At 46.7% G+C, this 14,775-nt stretch overlaps 1 protein-coding gene across 1 annotated transcript in view; it reads right to left on the bottom strand.

Annotated features, from left to right (window-relative positions):
• The window catches only part of LOC309567503 (ABC-type organic anion transporter ABCA8-like), a 182,005-nt gene that overhangs the window by 36,838 nt on the left and 130,392 nt on the right, over nt 1-14,775 (bottom strand). The window contains exons 26-27 of the mRNA XM_082272888.1: nt 8,739-8,861; nt 6,405-6,461 (exon numbers count right to left, since the gene is read on the bottom strand). Coding sequence (XP_082129014.1) covers nt 6,405-6,461; nt 8,739-8,861 — 180 coding nt within the window. The remainder of the gene's footprint in view (nt 1-6,404; nt 6,462-8,738; nt 8,862-14,775) is intronic.

Raw genomic sequence — 14,775 nt, 5'->3', positions numbered from 1 at the left:
TTATTTAAACAGCCCAGCAGCACTGCACTTTGCTGTGTTGTCTTCAGCTCTCCTGTATCCTGTGCCTGTTATATCTGCTGTTCCTGTTTACCTGACCCGGCTTGTCTTTGGATTCTGATTACCTGCTGCCCGCCCTGATCTTGGCTTGTCCTGACTATCCTCCTGTCTCGTCCTGATCTGTTTACCTGCTACCGGCTATTGGTCCTGGATCTGTTCCTGGCTCTCCCAGGGAATCCGGGGGGCCGCGACCTGGTGTTAGCAAGCAGCCAAATCCATCCCCACCTTCTGGGGCCCTGGTGAAGACCGGCTTACACTTAGACTCCGCGCCTCTGGTGAACCTGTGCCACGCCAGTTACCCGGTAAGCCACTCCTCTTACGTCAGGCTCTGCCACGTTACCCCGTGACAGTACAACACAGCCAAGACTGAGCCTGCTAGAGGAGCCTCTCCTATGGATGACATCTGCCAGCACCTTGTGGCCCTTACCCAAGCCGTTAAGTCCCTGCAAGAGGGCTATACCCAGCTGGAGGGGCGTGTTCAGTCCCTGACCCCCTCCACGGACCCTACAGTTTCTGCTGCTTCCATGGCTCCCTCCGGTCCGACCGTGGTGATGCTGCCTCCTGAGCCAAGGGTCCCTACGCCGGAAAGGTTTTCTGGGGATCGGAGCAAGTTTAGAGCCTTCCGCAATGCCTGCGAGCTGTACTTCTCCCTGCAACCCCGAACCTTCTCCTTGGAAGCAACCAAAGTGGGGTTCATCATATCCCTGCTTCAAGGTGAACCTCAGTCCTGGGCTCACCGCCTGCTTGAAGAGCGCAATGACCAGCTGGACTCCATGACGACTTTCTTTAACGCAATGGCGCAGTTATACGAAGACCCGCAGCGCACTGCTACCGCAGAAACTGCGCTTACTTCACTCCAACAGGGCCGTAGAGCCGTAGAGGATTACGTCACTGACTTCAGGCATTGGAGTACGGACACTCACTGGAACGACGCAGCCTTGCGACATCAGTTCCGCCTGGGTCTTTCAGAAAACTTGAAAGATGAACTGGCCCGAGTGGGTATACCCGAAACCTTGGAGGCATTAATCACCCTGGCCATACAGATAGACCGCCGGCTCCGTGAACGTAGAGCAGAGAGGTCCACGCAGCAGACCCGCCCAGTCTGGATGTTGCCACAGGTTCCTAATCCCGTCCACACCTTCTCCTCTGGTGCCCGTTCCAGCAACACTGCTCCGCTTATTTCTGAATCGGATACGTCGGAGCCGATGCAACTTGGGCTTATGCGTCCTTCCTTATCAACAGAAGAACGCTCACGTAGATGTCAGAACAACCTGTGCCTGTACTGCGGAGAGGCCGGACACTTTGTACGCTCATGCCCAGCAAAGATCGCGTCTTTCCATATCCCCCTCAAGTTATCCAGTCTCTGTCAACAATACCACTCACCTGGCTCTCTCTATCTCATTTCAGCTCCCAGAAGGCCCGATCCCGGTCACCGCTATTATTGATTCCGGGGCATGCAGCTGCTTCATTGATCTTACCTTTGCTGCCCATCAACGCATCCCACTTCGACCCAAGTCGCAGGGACTCTCCATCTTCCTAGCAGATGGGTCCCACATCAAGTCTGGGCCAGTTACCCAAGAAACCCCTCCATTGCCTGTGGCCACTCTCGAAGGGCACAAGGAGTTGTTATGCCTGGAAGCCATCTCTTCTCCCTTGTTTCCCGTTATTCTGGGGTTACCCTGGTTGCAGGCGCACAACCCGCAGATTAATTGGACTTCTGGAGACGTCAAGTTCCAGTCCCCTTACTGCCAGAATCATTGCCTGCCAGTACGCCATAGTGCTCCTAGCACCCTACTCTGTATGGACGCTGATAAGGAGATACGTTCCTCTGTCCCAGTATCTTATCACGAATACTTGGATGTCTTTAGTAAACAGGGGGCTGAGACCTTACCCCCCCACCGCCCCTATGATTGTCCAATTGAATTGCTTCCGGGGGCCGAGATCCCTTTCGGACGTATCTTTCCTTTATCGGAACGAGAATTGGGTACCCTTAAAGACTATGTGACGGAGAATCTAGAGAAGGGATTCATCCGACCCTCTACTTCTCCGGCAGGAGCTGGGATCTTTTTTGTGGAGAAAAAAGACCATTCACTTCGGCCATGTGTGGACTACCGTGAGTTAAATAAAATTACGGTCAAAAACCGGTACCCCCTACCCTTGATTCCTGAACTTTTCCAGAGACTAAGAACCGCCTCTGTATTCACCAAACTGGACCTACGGGGAGCCTACAATTTGGTCCGTATTAGGGAGGGGGATGAATGGAAGACAGCATTCCGCACCCGATTCGGGCATTATGAATATTTGGTGATGCCTTTCGGGCTCTGCAATGCCCTGGCCACCTTCCAGCACTTCGTCAACGACATCTTCAGAGACTATCTGGACATCTTTGTTATTGTCTACCTGGACGATATCTTGGTCTTCTCTTCCTCCCTGGCCCAGCACCGAGAACACGTTAAAAAGGTACTCCACCGACTCCGGCTACACAGGCTCTACGCAAAACCCGAGAAATGCGAATTTGAACAGCAGAGTATCCAATTCCTCGGGTTAATAATCTCCTCTGAAGGGGTCAAAATGGACCCTCAGAAGGTCTCCGCCATCCTGGATTGGCCCGCACCGGTGGATAAAAAGGGGATTCAGCGTTTCATAGGATTCGCAAATTTCTACAGGAAATTTATCAAGGGGTTCTCTTCCATCATCGCCCCTATTACCCTGCTCACCAAACAAGGTACCCGCTTCCACTGGTCTCCCGAGGCGCAAGTCGCATTTACTGCCCTGAAGGAGCTGTTTACTTCTGCTCCTATCCTCAGCCACCCGGATCCCGCCCTGCCTTACATCCTTGAAGTTGACGCCTCGGAAATCGCAGTAGGAGCAGTCATCTCCCAGCGTCAAGGTCTCAAGGACCTGATTCATCCGGTAGCTTTCTTCTCCCGTAAGCTTTCTCCTGCGGAGAGGAACTATGATGTAGGGGATCGGGAGCTCCTTGCCATCAAGACCGCCCTGGAGGAGTGGAGGTATCTATTGGAAGGGGCGGCACATCCCATACTCATCTACACGGATCATAAGAACCTGGAGTATTTGAGGACGGCCAAACGCCTGAGACCTCGCCAAGCAAGGTGGGCACTTTTTTTTCCCAGATTTACGTTCCATATAACGTACCGACCGGGTTCCAAGAATACGAAACCCGATGCTCTCTCTCTAATGTACGACAGTTCTAAAGAAACCATTGTACCTGACACCATCTTAACCCAAGGTAACTTTCTGCTATTACAGTCTGACCTTCTTACCGCTCTGAGACAAGCCACAGTAAATGCTCCCCATCCTGCTGGAACTATACTGGTACCCAGAAATGGACTGCTATGGAGAGGGGATCAAATTTTCGTTCCAGAAAGTGCTCGTGTGTCCATCCTAGGACTGTGTCATGACCACCCGATGGCTGGTCACTTCGGGATCCATAAGACCCTGGATCTTGTGCAGCGCACGTTCTGGTGGCCCGACTTGGAGAAGTGTTGTAAACAATATGTTTCCTCCTGTACTGTTTGCACACGAAGCAAGGCAACCCGAAATAAGGCATGGGGCCTGCTCAGACCACTACCAGTCCCTGACAGACCATGGAAGATGATTGCCATGGATTTCATTGTGGAACTTCCTCCATCAGACGGTTATTCTGCAATCTTCGTGGTAGTAGACCGTCTGTCGAAAATGGCTCACTTCATACCACTAAGAGGTACACCCTCCGCGCTTGAGACGGCACAGGTCTTCATCAGAGAAATTGTAAGACTTCACGGGGTCCCAATGAACATTGTGTCGGATAGAGGTGTCCAATTTACTTCTCGCTTCTGGAGAGCGTTATGTGATTCACTGAAAATCAAGCTGTCAATGTCCTCTGCATACCATCCCCAGACTAACGGGCAGACTGAGAGGACCAACCAGACCCTCGAGCAATATATCCGATGCTTCACCACCTTTGTTCAAGATAACTGGGTCTCGCTACTTCCATCAGCAGAGTTCGCATACAATAACGCCAAACACTCGGCTACAGGTCAGTCCCCATTCTATGCCAACTACGGGTTTCACCCATCTTTCTTGCCCTGCTTTCTTCCTGAATCTACAGTGCCAGCAGTCCGGGATATCTTGGAGTTCCTTAAAGAGAACAACAAAATCTTACAGGATGCCATGACCAAGGCTCAGACCTCCAATAAAGAGTTCTTTGACAAAAGAAGGAGAGGTGAGTTGGTTCTCCAGCCCGGCAACCTGGTATGGTTAGCCACCACCAATCTCCGATTGGCATGCCCTTCCAAAAAACTGGCACCCAAGTTTATTGGCCCATTCCCTGTGAGGAGAAAATTAAATGAGGTATCTTACGAATTGACACTTCCCGATTCCCTCAAGATCCATCCAGTCTTCCATGTTTCACTCTTGAAACCTGCAGTACCTGACTCCTTTCCTGGTAGAAGTTCAGAACCACCTGCTCCTGTCACCATCAACGGGGACGAAGAATTTGAGGTGGAGGCCATCCTAGACTGCAGAAGGCGGAGGAACCAGCTACAATACCTGGTTAAGTGGAGGGGCTACGGCCCCGAAGAAAATTCCTGGGAACCGGTACAGAATTTCCATGCCCAGGACTTAATCCGGAATTTCTTCCGCAACCATCCCCACAAAAGGAACCTTTTGGGCACCCGGAGGTTGCCCTTAAGGGGGGGGCAATGTCAGAGACTCAATACCCTGCGCAGGCGCTGTTAGGAATGCTTCCTGAGCACACTGATGTGCTGTCATGAGTCTCCTAAAGGGTTAACCTAGAGCAGACTAATTGCTGTAATTGGCAAACAGGCTGCCTTATTTAAACAGCCCAGCAGCACTGCACTTTGCTGTGTTGTCTTCAGCTCTCCTGTATCCTGTGCCTGTTATATCTGCTGTTCCTGTTTACCTGACCCGCCCTGATCTTGGCTTGTCCTGACTATCCTCCTGTCTCGTCCTGATCTGTTTACCTGCTACCGGCTATTGGTCCTGGATCTGTTCCTGGCTCTCCCAGGGAATCCGGGGGGCCGCGACCTGGTGTTAGCAAGCAGCCAAATCCATCCCCACCTTCTGGGGCCCTGGTGAAGACCGGCTTACACTTAGACTCCGCGCCTCTGGTGAACCTGTGCCACGCCAGTTACCCGGTAAGCCACTCCTCTTACGTCAGGCTCTGCCACGTTACCCCGTGACACAGGTAGGTCAGTGTAGTGGTCAGTGTAGGAATCAGGTAGTTCAGTATCGTGGTCAGTGTAGGAATCCGGGAAGTTCAGTGTAGGGGTCAGTGTAGGAATCAGGTAGGTCAGTGTAGGAATCAGGTAGGTCAGTGTAGTGGCCAGTGTATGAATCAGGTAGGTCAGTGTAGTGGCCAGTGTAGGAATCAGGTAGGTCAGTGTAGTGGCCAGTGTATGAATCAGGTAGGTCAGTGTAGTGGCCAGTGTAGGAATCAGGTAGTTCAGTGTAGTGGCCAGTGTAGGAATCAGGTAGGTCAGTGTAGTGGTCAGTGTAGGAATCAGGTAGTTCAGTATCGTGGTCAGTGTAGGAATCCGGGTAGTTCAGTGTAGGGGTCAGTGTAGGAATCAGGTAGGTCAGTGTAGGAATCAGGTAGGTCAGTGTAGTGGCCAGTGTATGAATCAGGTAGGTCAGTGTAGTGGCCAGTGTAGGAATCAGGTAGGTCAGTGTAGTGGCCAGTGTATGAATCAGGTAGGTCAGTGTAGTGGCCAGTGTAGGAATCAGGTTGTTCAGTGTAGTGGTCAGTGTAGGAATCAGGTAGGTCAGTGTAGGAATCAGGTAGGTCAGTGTAGGAATCCGGGAAGTCAATGTAGTGGCCAGTGTAGGAATCAGGTAGGTCAGTGTAGGAATCAGGTAGGTCAGTGTAGTGGTCAGTGTAGGAATCAGGTAGGTCAGTGTAGGAATCAGGTAGTTCAGTGTAGTGGTCAGTGTAGGAATCAGGTAGGTCAGTGTTGGAATCAGGTAGGTTAGTGTAGGAATCAGGTAGGGCAGTGTAGGGGTCAGTGTAGGAATCAGGTAGGTCAGTGTAGGAATCAGGTAGGGCAGTGTAGTGGTCAGTGTAGGAATCAGGTAGGTCAGTGTAGGAATCAGGTAGGTCAGTGTAGGAATCAGGTAGGGCAGTGTAGTGGTCAGTGTAGGAATCAGGTAGGTCAGTGTAGTGGCCAGTGTTGGAATCAGGTAGGTCAGTGTAGTGGCCAGTGTATGAATCAGGTAAATCAGTGTAGTGGCCAGTGTTGGAATCAGGTAGGTCAGTGTAGTGGCCAGTGGTCCCTGAATGCATCACAAGGTTTGTTTTATTTTGAGCGGAGTGTTGTTTTACTTACAATCGCCAGGCTGGCATACACAAAAGGCGTAACAAAGTCAAAAGTCACAAGGTAAACCTAGGAAGAGAATATCATATTATTGTATTATGCAAAGATTTCTAATCCCGTCACTATACTAAAGTCCATCAATCAGAATCCTTAGTTATAGCGTATGTCTATAGGAAAGTTAAAAAACTCTATAAGGTTTTCTAGTATTCAATCGTTTTTTATTGATTTTAAACAACATATTGCAGTAATGCAGCATAAATAGAAAATGTAGAAAACATAGGCAAGAGAAAAGGGGTTGGCCTGCGAAAAGGCACTCCATACCTGGACAATACATAACAAAATATGGCTCCAAACAGTATTAGCAACCAGGCAGACAGTGATAAAAATAAACAGCAAAATACATCGCAACAGCCGTAGTCCCCTCCACAGGAGACACATCAAGAGTCCAGAAGACTCACCAAACTCCAATAAGATATCAGTCAGCAGAGGGCTCCCCCCCCCCAGACACCCCCAATGGGCACAAACTGTGTCCACGAAAGGGTGAAGCCCCCCCCAGCCTCCCTCCCCAGAAGGGGAAACCAACCGGCTCCCACCAACGGCCAAATAGTAGAAAGCATCCTTGGCCCCTAGCACCTAGCAGAAAACCCAAACCAGGGTTCCGGAGCCTGAGCCAAGAACACCCTTCCAGCAGCCAGACCCCCAAGAGAGTAAAGAAACGGAAAAGCAGAAGAGCAAAAGGAAAAGGAAGAGAAGAACAGCCCACATCTCTATGGGTAGAAAGAGAATTAACCATGCAGGAAATCAGGAAAACAGCAAAAAGAAGGAAAAAGCCAGAAAGAAAAGAGACCAAGAGAAAAATAGACCAAAGACAAAGGCAAATAGCCACCCTTCCCATATCCCCCCGCTCCGGACTCCAATCCACCCAGCCGCAACTACGGAGCCTGTAAGTACTCCACCCAGGGGCTCCACACTCGGTCAAATCTACGCTGCCTGTCCATACGGATGCTGGCCAACTTTTCGTTAAGCATAATCCACGACATTTTGGTTTTGACATGTACTACATTCAGCACGGGTGTTTTCCAAGCCCGTGCCACAGTAATTTTCGCTGCCAGGAGAATAAAGAATATCAGAGAACGGGTATTTCTAGGGATCTCAACTGGCAAGTCCAAGAACAACACCGTCTTGGCGTCTCTGTCGATCCTCTGGCCCGTCGCCGAGTGGATCAGGTTAATCACCCGGATCCAAAATCGCCGGACCTTCGGACAACTCCACCACACATGGTACATATCCCCGTGCTGTCCACAGTGTCGAAAACACAGGGGGGAGGCTCCTGGAAATAATTTGGCCAACCTCGTTGGCACCAAGTACCACCGGGATAGCACTTTATAGTTTGCCTCTACCAGAGTAGTGTTGAGTATCCCCCTGTGCACCATACTCTATAAGGTTTTCTGATGTCCAATGAGGAAAATGTCCAATGGGGACACCTGTTTTGGTAATACTGCCAACGTGGTTGATTCCTTACTTTCGGAGGGTAATCCTTTTAATATTGTTGTGGCTCCAAGAGAAGAAAAATCCCCAGTGGGAAAAAAAGGTGTTCTAACCATAGCCCACTCAATCAAAAAGATGTTCTAACCATCCCCCACTCCAACTAAAGAACAACATTTTGGCTTTTTAATTACCCTTTGGGTTAAATAATAAATAAAAAAACGTTTGTCCGTTAAAACTGCATTTAAAATAACTGACTGTTTTCATGACTGTTGAATGTTTTCAGGCTATATTCTCTGCAGTTCAAATGTGTGAATGCAGAAATAAGAAATTATGGCCACTAGATGGTGCTAACAATCATATTAAATAAGTTTGCTCCTTAGTGTGATCTGGTTTCTATACTGTGTTATGCCTGTGCCCCTGGACGACGTTGGCTGTGACAAAACACATCAGGCAGAGCCTTATTGGAGACGTCATCATGTTCTCTTGCCAGCCAGAGATAGTGCTGGCTATCACAAGAAAATAAGTTTGCTCCTAAGTGCCATCTAGTTGCCAAAATGCCATTATTTCCTGATTCATACATTCGATCTGCAAAGAATAAAACATGGAATCGATTAATTTTGCCCCATTTGCCCAGAGCAAATTTACTCTGCAGCTTCTATGGAGGAACAGCAATGCATTTTTTTTACCCCTAGATAATTGGTTGCTATGGGTAACAACAAATAGTTCCCTTAGAACATCAGCCCTCAAATTGATTTTATCTTCTACATGTGAACACTCTTTATTATTTTTCCTTTTTTATAGTAGGACATGACTTACTGCGATAACGTGCGAGATAAAAACGTGCAAATCAGCGCTCACCATTTCTATCATAAACGCCGTCAGATTGCTGGGCGGCACCAAGATCAGGTAGACGATATACAATTGCGATGGCAAGAAATTGTAGGCTTGAAATGTGAAGAACAATATTGGGATGAGGGAGGACTGAAAGAGATGAGAAATCCACGTGATTCTGCTACAATGTTGGCGATGATAAAAATTTAAAAAGCAACACATGATCAACCCACAAATAACATCCCCCTAATTTAAAGTGAAACTTTTTGTTTTTAGTTTTTGGCTAGCGATAGAAAGGACAAAAAAAAGATACTAGCAGAATTACATTGTACAATTAACTACTATATACAGTGTATATACAGTATCTCACAAAAGTAAGTACACCCCTCACGTTTGTAAATATTTTATTCTATCTTTTCATGTGACAACACTGAAGAAATGACACTTTGCTACAATGCAAAGTAGTGAGTGTACAGCTTGTATAACAGTGTAAATTTGCTGCCCCCTCAAAATAACTCAACACACAGCCATTAATGTCTAAACCGCTGGCAACAAAAGTGAGTACACCCCTAAGTGACAATGTCCAAATTGGGCTCAAAGTGTCAATATTTTGTGTGGCCACCATTATTTTCCAGCACTGCCTTACCCTCTTGGGCATGGAGTTCACCAGAGCTTCACAAGTTGCCACTGGAGTCCTCTTCCACTCCTCCATGATGACATCACAGAGCTGGTGGATGTTAGAGACCTGGAGCTCCTCCAGCTTTTGTTTGAGGATGTCCCACAGATGCTCAATAGGGTTTAGGTTTGGAGACATGCTTGGCCAGTCCATCATCTTCACCCTCAGCTTCTTTAACAAGGCAGTGTTACAAAGTTACATAGCTTGTGAGGTTGAAAAAAGACATCAGTCCATTCAGTTCAACCTATGATGTGTGTGTGTGTTTGCTGTTAACTGTACATTGTATACCACTGTATGTTGTACATTGTATACCCCTGTATGTTGTGGTCTTTAAGGTGCCCATCTAATAGTTTTTTGAAACTATCAATGCTTCCTGCTGATACAACTGCTTGTGGAAGAGAACTCCATATCCTTACAGCTCTGACATGCTCTCCCCTACGTATTTTAAGCTTAAACCATTTTTCCTGACAGTTTTAGTGAGTGGCCACGTGTCTTATTGTATTCCCTTTCTCTGAATAGTTTGTTCCTTATGCTAGGGTCGCCAGTACAGTATTTGTACATTGATATCATATCCCCCCTCAATCGTCTCTTCTCCAGAGAAAATAAGTTCAGTGTTTGTAGTCTTTCCTCATAGCCGATGCCCTCCAGTCCCCTAATTATTTTTGTTGCCCTTCTCTGGACTCTCTCCAGTTCCAGCACATCCTTCCTGAGGACCGATGTCCAGAACTGGACAGAATACTCAAGATGTGGCCGGACCAGAGTCTTGTAGAGTGGGAGAATAATCTCTTTATTTCTGGAGTGAATCCCCTTTTTTATACATCCCAGCATTCTGTTTGCTTTGCTTGCAGCGGCTTGGCATTGCATGGCACTGCCAAGCCTGTTGTCTACCAGTACCCCCAGGTCCTTTTCCATCCTAGACTCCCCCAAAGGTTTACCCCCCAGAGAGTAGCTTGCTTTCACATTACTGATGCCCAGGTGCATTATTTTACATTTTTCAACATTAAACCTCTTCTGCCATGTAGTTGCCCACCCCGTTATTTTGTTCAGATCCTCTTGTAAGTTTTCCACATCTTGCATAGAAGATATTGGCATGCTCAGTTTAGTATCGTCCACAAATACCGAGATTGTGCTGGATATCCCCTCCTCTAGATCATTTATGAATAAGTTAAATAGGATTGGCCCCAGGACAGAACCTTGGGGGACCCCACTTTCCACACCCGCCCAATCCGAGTACTCCCCGTTTATCACCACCCTTTGCAACCTCCCCTGGAGCCAGTTCTCTATCCAGGTACTCACCTTATGGTCCATACCTACCTTCCTTAGTTTGAACAGTAAGCGTTTGTGGGGAACGGTGTCAAAGGCCTTTGCAAAGTCCAGATACACCACATCCACAGGCTTTCCTTTATCTAGGTGGCAGCTCACTTCATCGTAGAAGGTTAATAGATTGGTTTTGAAAGAACGATTTTTCATGAATCCATGCTGATTACTACTAATAATACCATTTTCATTACTAAAGTCTTGTATGTGGTCCCTTAACATCCCCTCCAAAATCTTGCAGACTACTGATGTTAGGCTGACTGGCCTATAGTTACCCGGGATATATCTCGGCCCTTTTTTAAATATTGGTACCACGTTGGCTTTTTTCCAATCAGCTGGCACCATTCCCGTCTGTAAACTTTCCTTAAAGATCATGAATAATGGTCTGGCAATCACCTGGCTGAGCTCCTTAAGAACCCTCGGGTGCAAGCCATCCGGTCCCGGTGATTTATTTATGTGAAGTTTCTCTAGTTTAGTTCTAAGTCTGTCGATTTGTGGTGCCTCAAGTCAAGTATGGGATTTTAAGGGCAGGAGTAAGGCGAGTAAACAGTAGTAGTACAATTTGTAGATAAAATTTATTCACATGTATAATTATATACAGAGATTTGAGTGAATTAATGGGTAAAGTCCCATTGTGATAGTTCTAAGTCTATCCTCTGTTAACCATGGCGGTACTTCCTGAGGTGTATTATTTCGTTTAGCCTTACCAGTTGGGTTAGTGTAGCCCCCCAATTCTTTTGTGAAGACTTAAGAGAAGAAATTATTTAACACTTCCGCCTTTTCTCTGTCCTCTGTGGCCATATTTCCTTTGTCGTCTTTTATGGGGCCAATGTGTTCTGGCCTCGCTTTCTTACTGTTTATATACTTAAAGAATTTCTTGGGGTTCTTTTTACTCTCTTCCGCTATATGTCTCTCGTGTTCTATTTTAGCCACCTTGATTTCGTCTTTACATTTCTTATTACACTCTTTGTAATGCTTGAATGCTGCCAATGACCCCTCAGTCTTGTATTTTTTGAAGGCCTTTTCTTTAGTATTAATATGCATTTTTATGTTATAGTTTAGCCACCCAGGGTTTAGTTTTGCTCTTTTAAATTTGTTTCCCTTTGGAATGTACTGGCCAATCCCTTGGTCTTCTTGGAGGTGTGTTTGAGGTCAATATCATGTTGGAATATTGCCCTGTGACCCAGTCTCCGAAGGGAGGGGATCATGCTCTGCTTCAGTATGTCACAGTACATGTTGGCATTCATGGTTCCCTCAATGAGCTGTAGATACTTAGTGCCAGCAGCACTCATGCGGCCCCAGATTATGACACTCCCACCACCATGCTTGACTGTAGGCAAGACACACTTGTCTTTGTACCTCTCACCTGGTTGCCCCCACACACACTTGACACCATCTGAACCAAATAAGTTCATCTTGGTCTCAGCAGACCACAGGAGATGGTTCCAGTAATCCATGTCCTTAGTCTGCTTGTCTTCAGCAAACTGTTTGCGGGCTTTTTTGTGCATCATCTTTAAAAGAGGCTTCCTTCTGGGATGACAGCCATGCAGACCAATTTGATGCAGTGTGCGGCGTATGGTCTGAGCACTGACAGGCTGACCCCCCCTACCCCATCAACCTCTGCAGCAATGCTGGCAGCACTCATATGTCTATTTCCCAAAGACAACTTATGGATTTGACGCTCAGCACATGCACTCAACTTCTTTGGTCGACCATGGCGAGGCCTGTTCTGAGTGGAACCTGTCCTGTTAAACAGCTGTATGGTCTTGGCCACCGTTTCAGGGTCTTGGCAATCTTCTTATAGCTTAGGCCATCTTTATGTAGAGCAACAATTCTTTTTTTCAGATCCTCAGAGAGTTCTTTGCCATGAGGTGTCATGTTGAACTTCCAGTAACCAGTATGAGAGAGTGAGAGCGATAACATCAAATTTAACTAACCTGCTCCCCATTCATACCTGAGACCTTGTAACACTAACAAGTCACTTAAGGGTGTACACGCTTTTGTTGCCAGTGGTTTAGACATTAATGGCTGTGTGTTGAGTTATTTTGAGGGACAGCAAATTTACACTGTTATACAAGCTGTACACTCACTACTTTACATTGTAGCAAAGTGTCATTTCTTCAGTGTTTTCATATGAAAAGATAGAAGAAAATATTTCCCATAATATGAGGGGTGTATTTACTTTTGTGAGATACTGAAAATACTGAACAAAATTATAAACGTAACACTTCTGTTTTTGCCCCCATTTTTCATGAGCTGAACTCAAAGATCTAAGACTTTTTCTATGTACACAAAAGGCCGATTTCTCTTAAATATTGTTCACAAATCTGTGTAAATCTGTGTTAGTGATCACTTCTCCTTTGCCGAGATAATCCATCCACCTCACAGGTGTGGCATATCAAGATGCTGATTGGACACCATGATTATTGCACAGGTGTGCCTTAGGCCGGCCACAATAAAAGGCCACTCTAAAATGTGCAGTTTTATAACACAACACAATGCCACAGATGTGGCAAGTTTTGAGGGAGGGTGCAATTGACAGGCTGGCTGCAGGAATGTCCACCAGAGCTGTTGCCCGTGAATTGAATGTTCATTTCTCAACTATAAGCCATCTCCAAAGGCGTTTCAGAGAATTTGGCAGTACATCCAACTGTAATGTTCTGGTACCTTGGTACCCTAATTCCACTTTCTTTAAGTGTATGCGCCCCACCATTCTCTTTTGGTGAGGTGCGCATACACCTTTAAGACCGATGCTGTCGTCATTGAGCGCCGCAGGAGCGGCTATTTCAACAGCCGGCGGTCTCACTAGCATTGTTCGTTCAACGCTGCTTAACCTGTCTTGAAGCTCACATGCTTGCAAGCATACCTCGCTGTCGGAACCTCGCTGCTGATCCCTGTATCCCGCTACCGGATCACCCGCTCTTACCGAACCTCTCCTCTGCTACTTGCTACTAGTGATAAGTACCCCACAGGGGAATCCTCCATAACCTTCATACTAAAGCTTACACTATCTAGCTCTGCATACTAAAGACTGTTACTACATCTGCACTATCTAGATTGCTAGCTCTTGAGCCTACTATCATCTGCTCTTGCACTGGGTTAGTCTCTCCTGTATGTCATCTGCTATCCTATCATCTACTACCATACATGATTGCTAACCTATCTGCATCCCACCTGCTACTATCTCATTCTCAAGAACATTCCTCTCAAGTGTCTGTCACCTATCATCTCTACTCAACCTGTCTCTTCAGCCTATCACCACTATACTACTATACACATAGATCACTCCAGGAACATCTTATTGAGTGTGTGTATTTGTATGCTGAATTGAGACTATCCACATATGATGAGTCTTGGGAGTTGGGATTGGTATCTCAGCGTTTCTCTACATGACTACTGAAGTGGAATATTTCTGCAGCTGCAAATCCACATTATACAGAAAACGCAGGAGCGTTACAGATTGAACGAACCTTAAAATGGATTCAGCAGAAATAACCACTCAGGTGACACAATTAAAACAACAAGTAACTGCGTTAATACACGCACTTACTGAATTAAAAGAAGACAATCAGGCTCTGACGCAGCAGGTGGCCAGACTGACACAACTTACCGCTGCTCAGTCCCCTGAACCCAAAATAAATCCTCCTCTAGTATTTACAGGCGATCGCAAAAAATTTCGTGAATTCAAAAACGCATGTGAGTTACTTTTCTTGCTAAAACCCCGTACCTACCTTACTGATCATATCAAGGTTTGCACTATTATTTCTTACCTAACAGGCGATCCACGGGCCTGGGCAGACTCTCTCTTTGAGAAAAACGATCAGCTTCTCAACTCCTATGCTTTATTTCTAGCAGAACTTACTAGCCTATATGATGACCCCAACATGCAGAGTACTGCCGATCTTCAATTGAGGTCCTTAAAACAAGGTAGGAGACCTGTGGAAGACTTTGTGGCAGAGTTCAAGAGATGGACCCTTGATTCAGAGTGGAATGATGCATCTCTGAAAACTCAATTTAGGCTTGGCCTATCAGAGGCCGTTAAAGACGAGCTCGCCCGAGCGGATTTACCGA

This window comes from Pelophylax lessonae (genome assembly GCF_965119305.1).
Source record: "Pelophylax lessonae genome assembly, chromosome: 11".
Taxonomy (NCBI): Eukaryota; Metazoa; Chordata; class Amphibia; order Anura; family Ranidae; genus Pelophylax; species Pelophylax lessonae.
The sequence above is the reverse complement of the archived record's forward strand: the minus strand, read 5'-3'. Positions and strand labels throughout refer to the sequence as shown.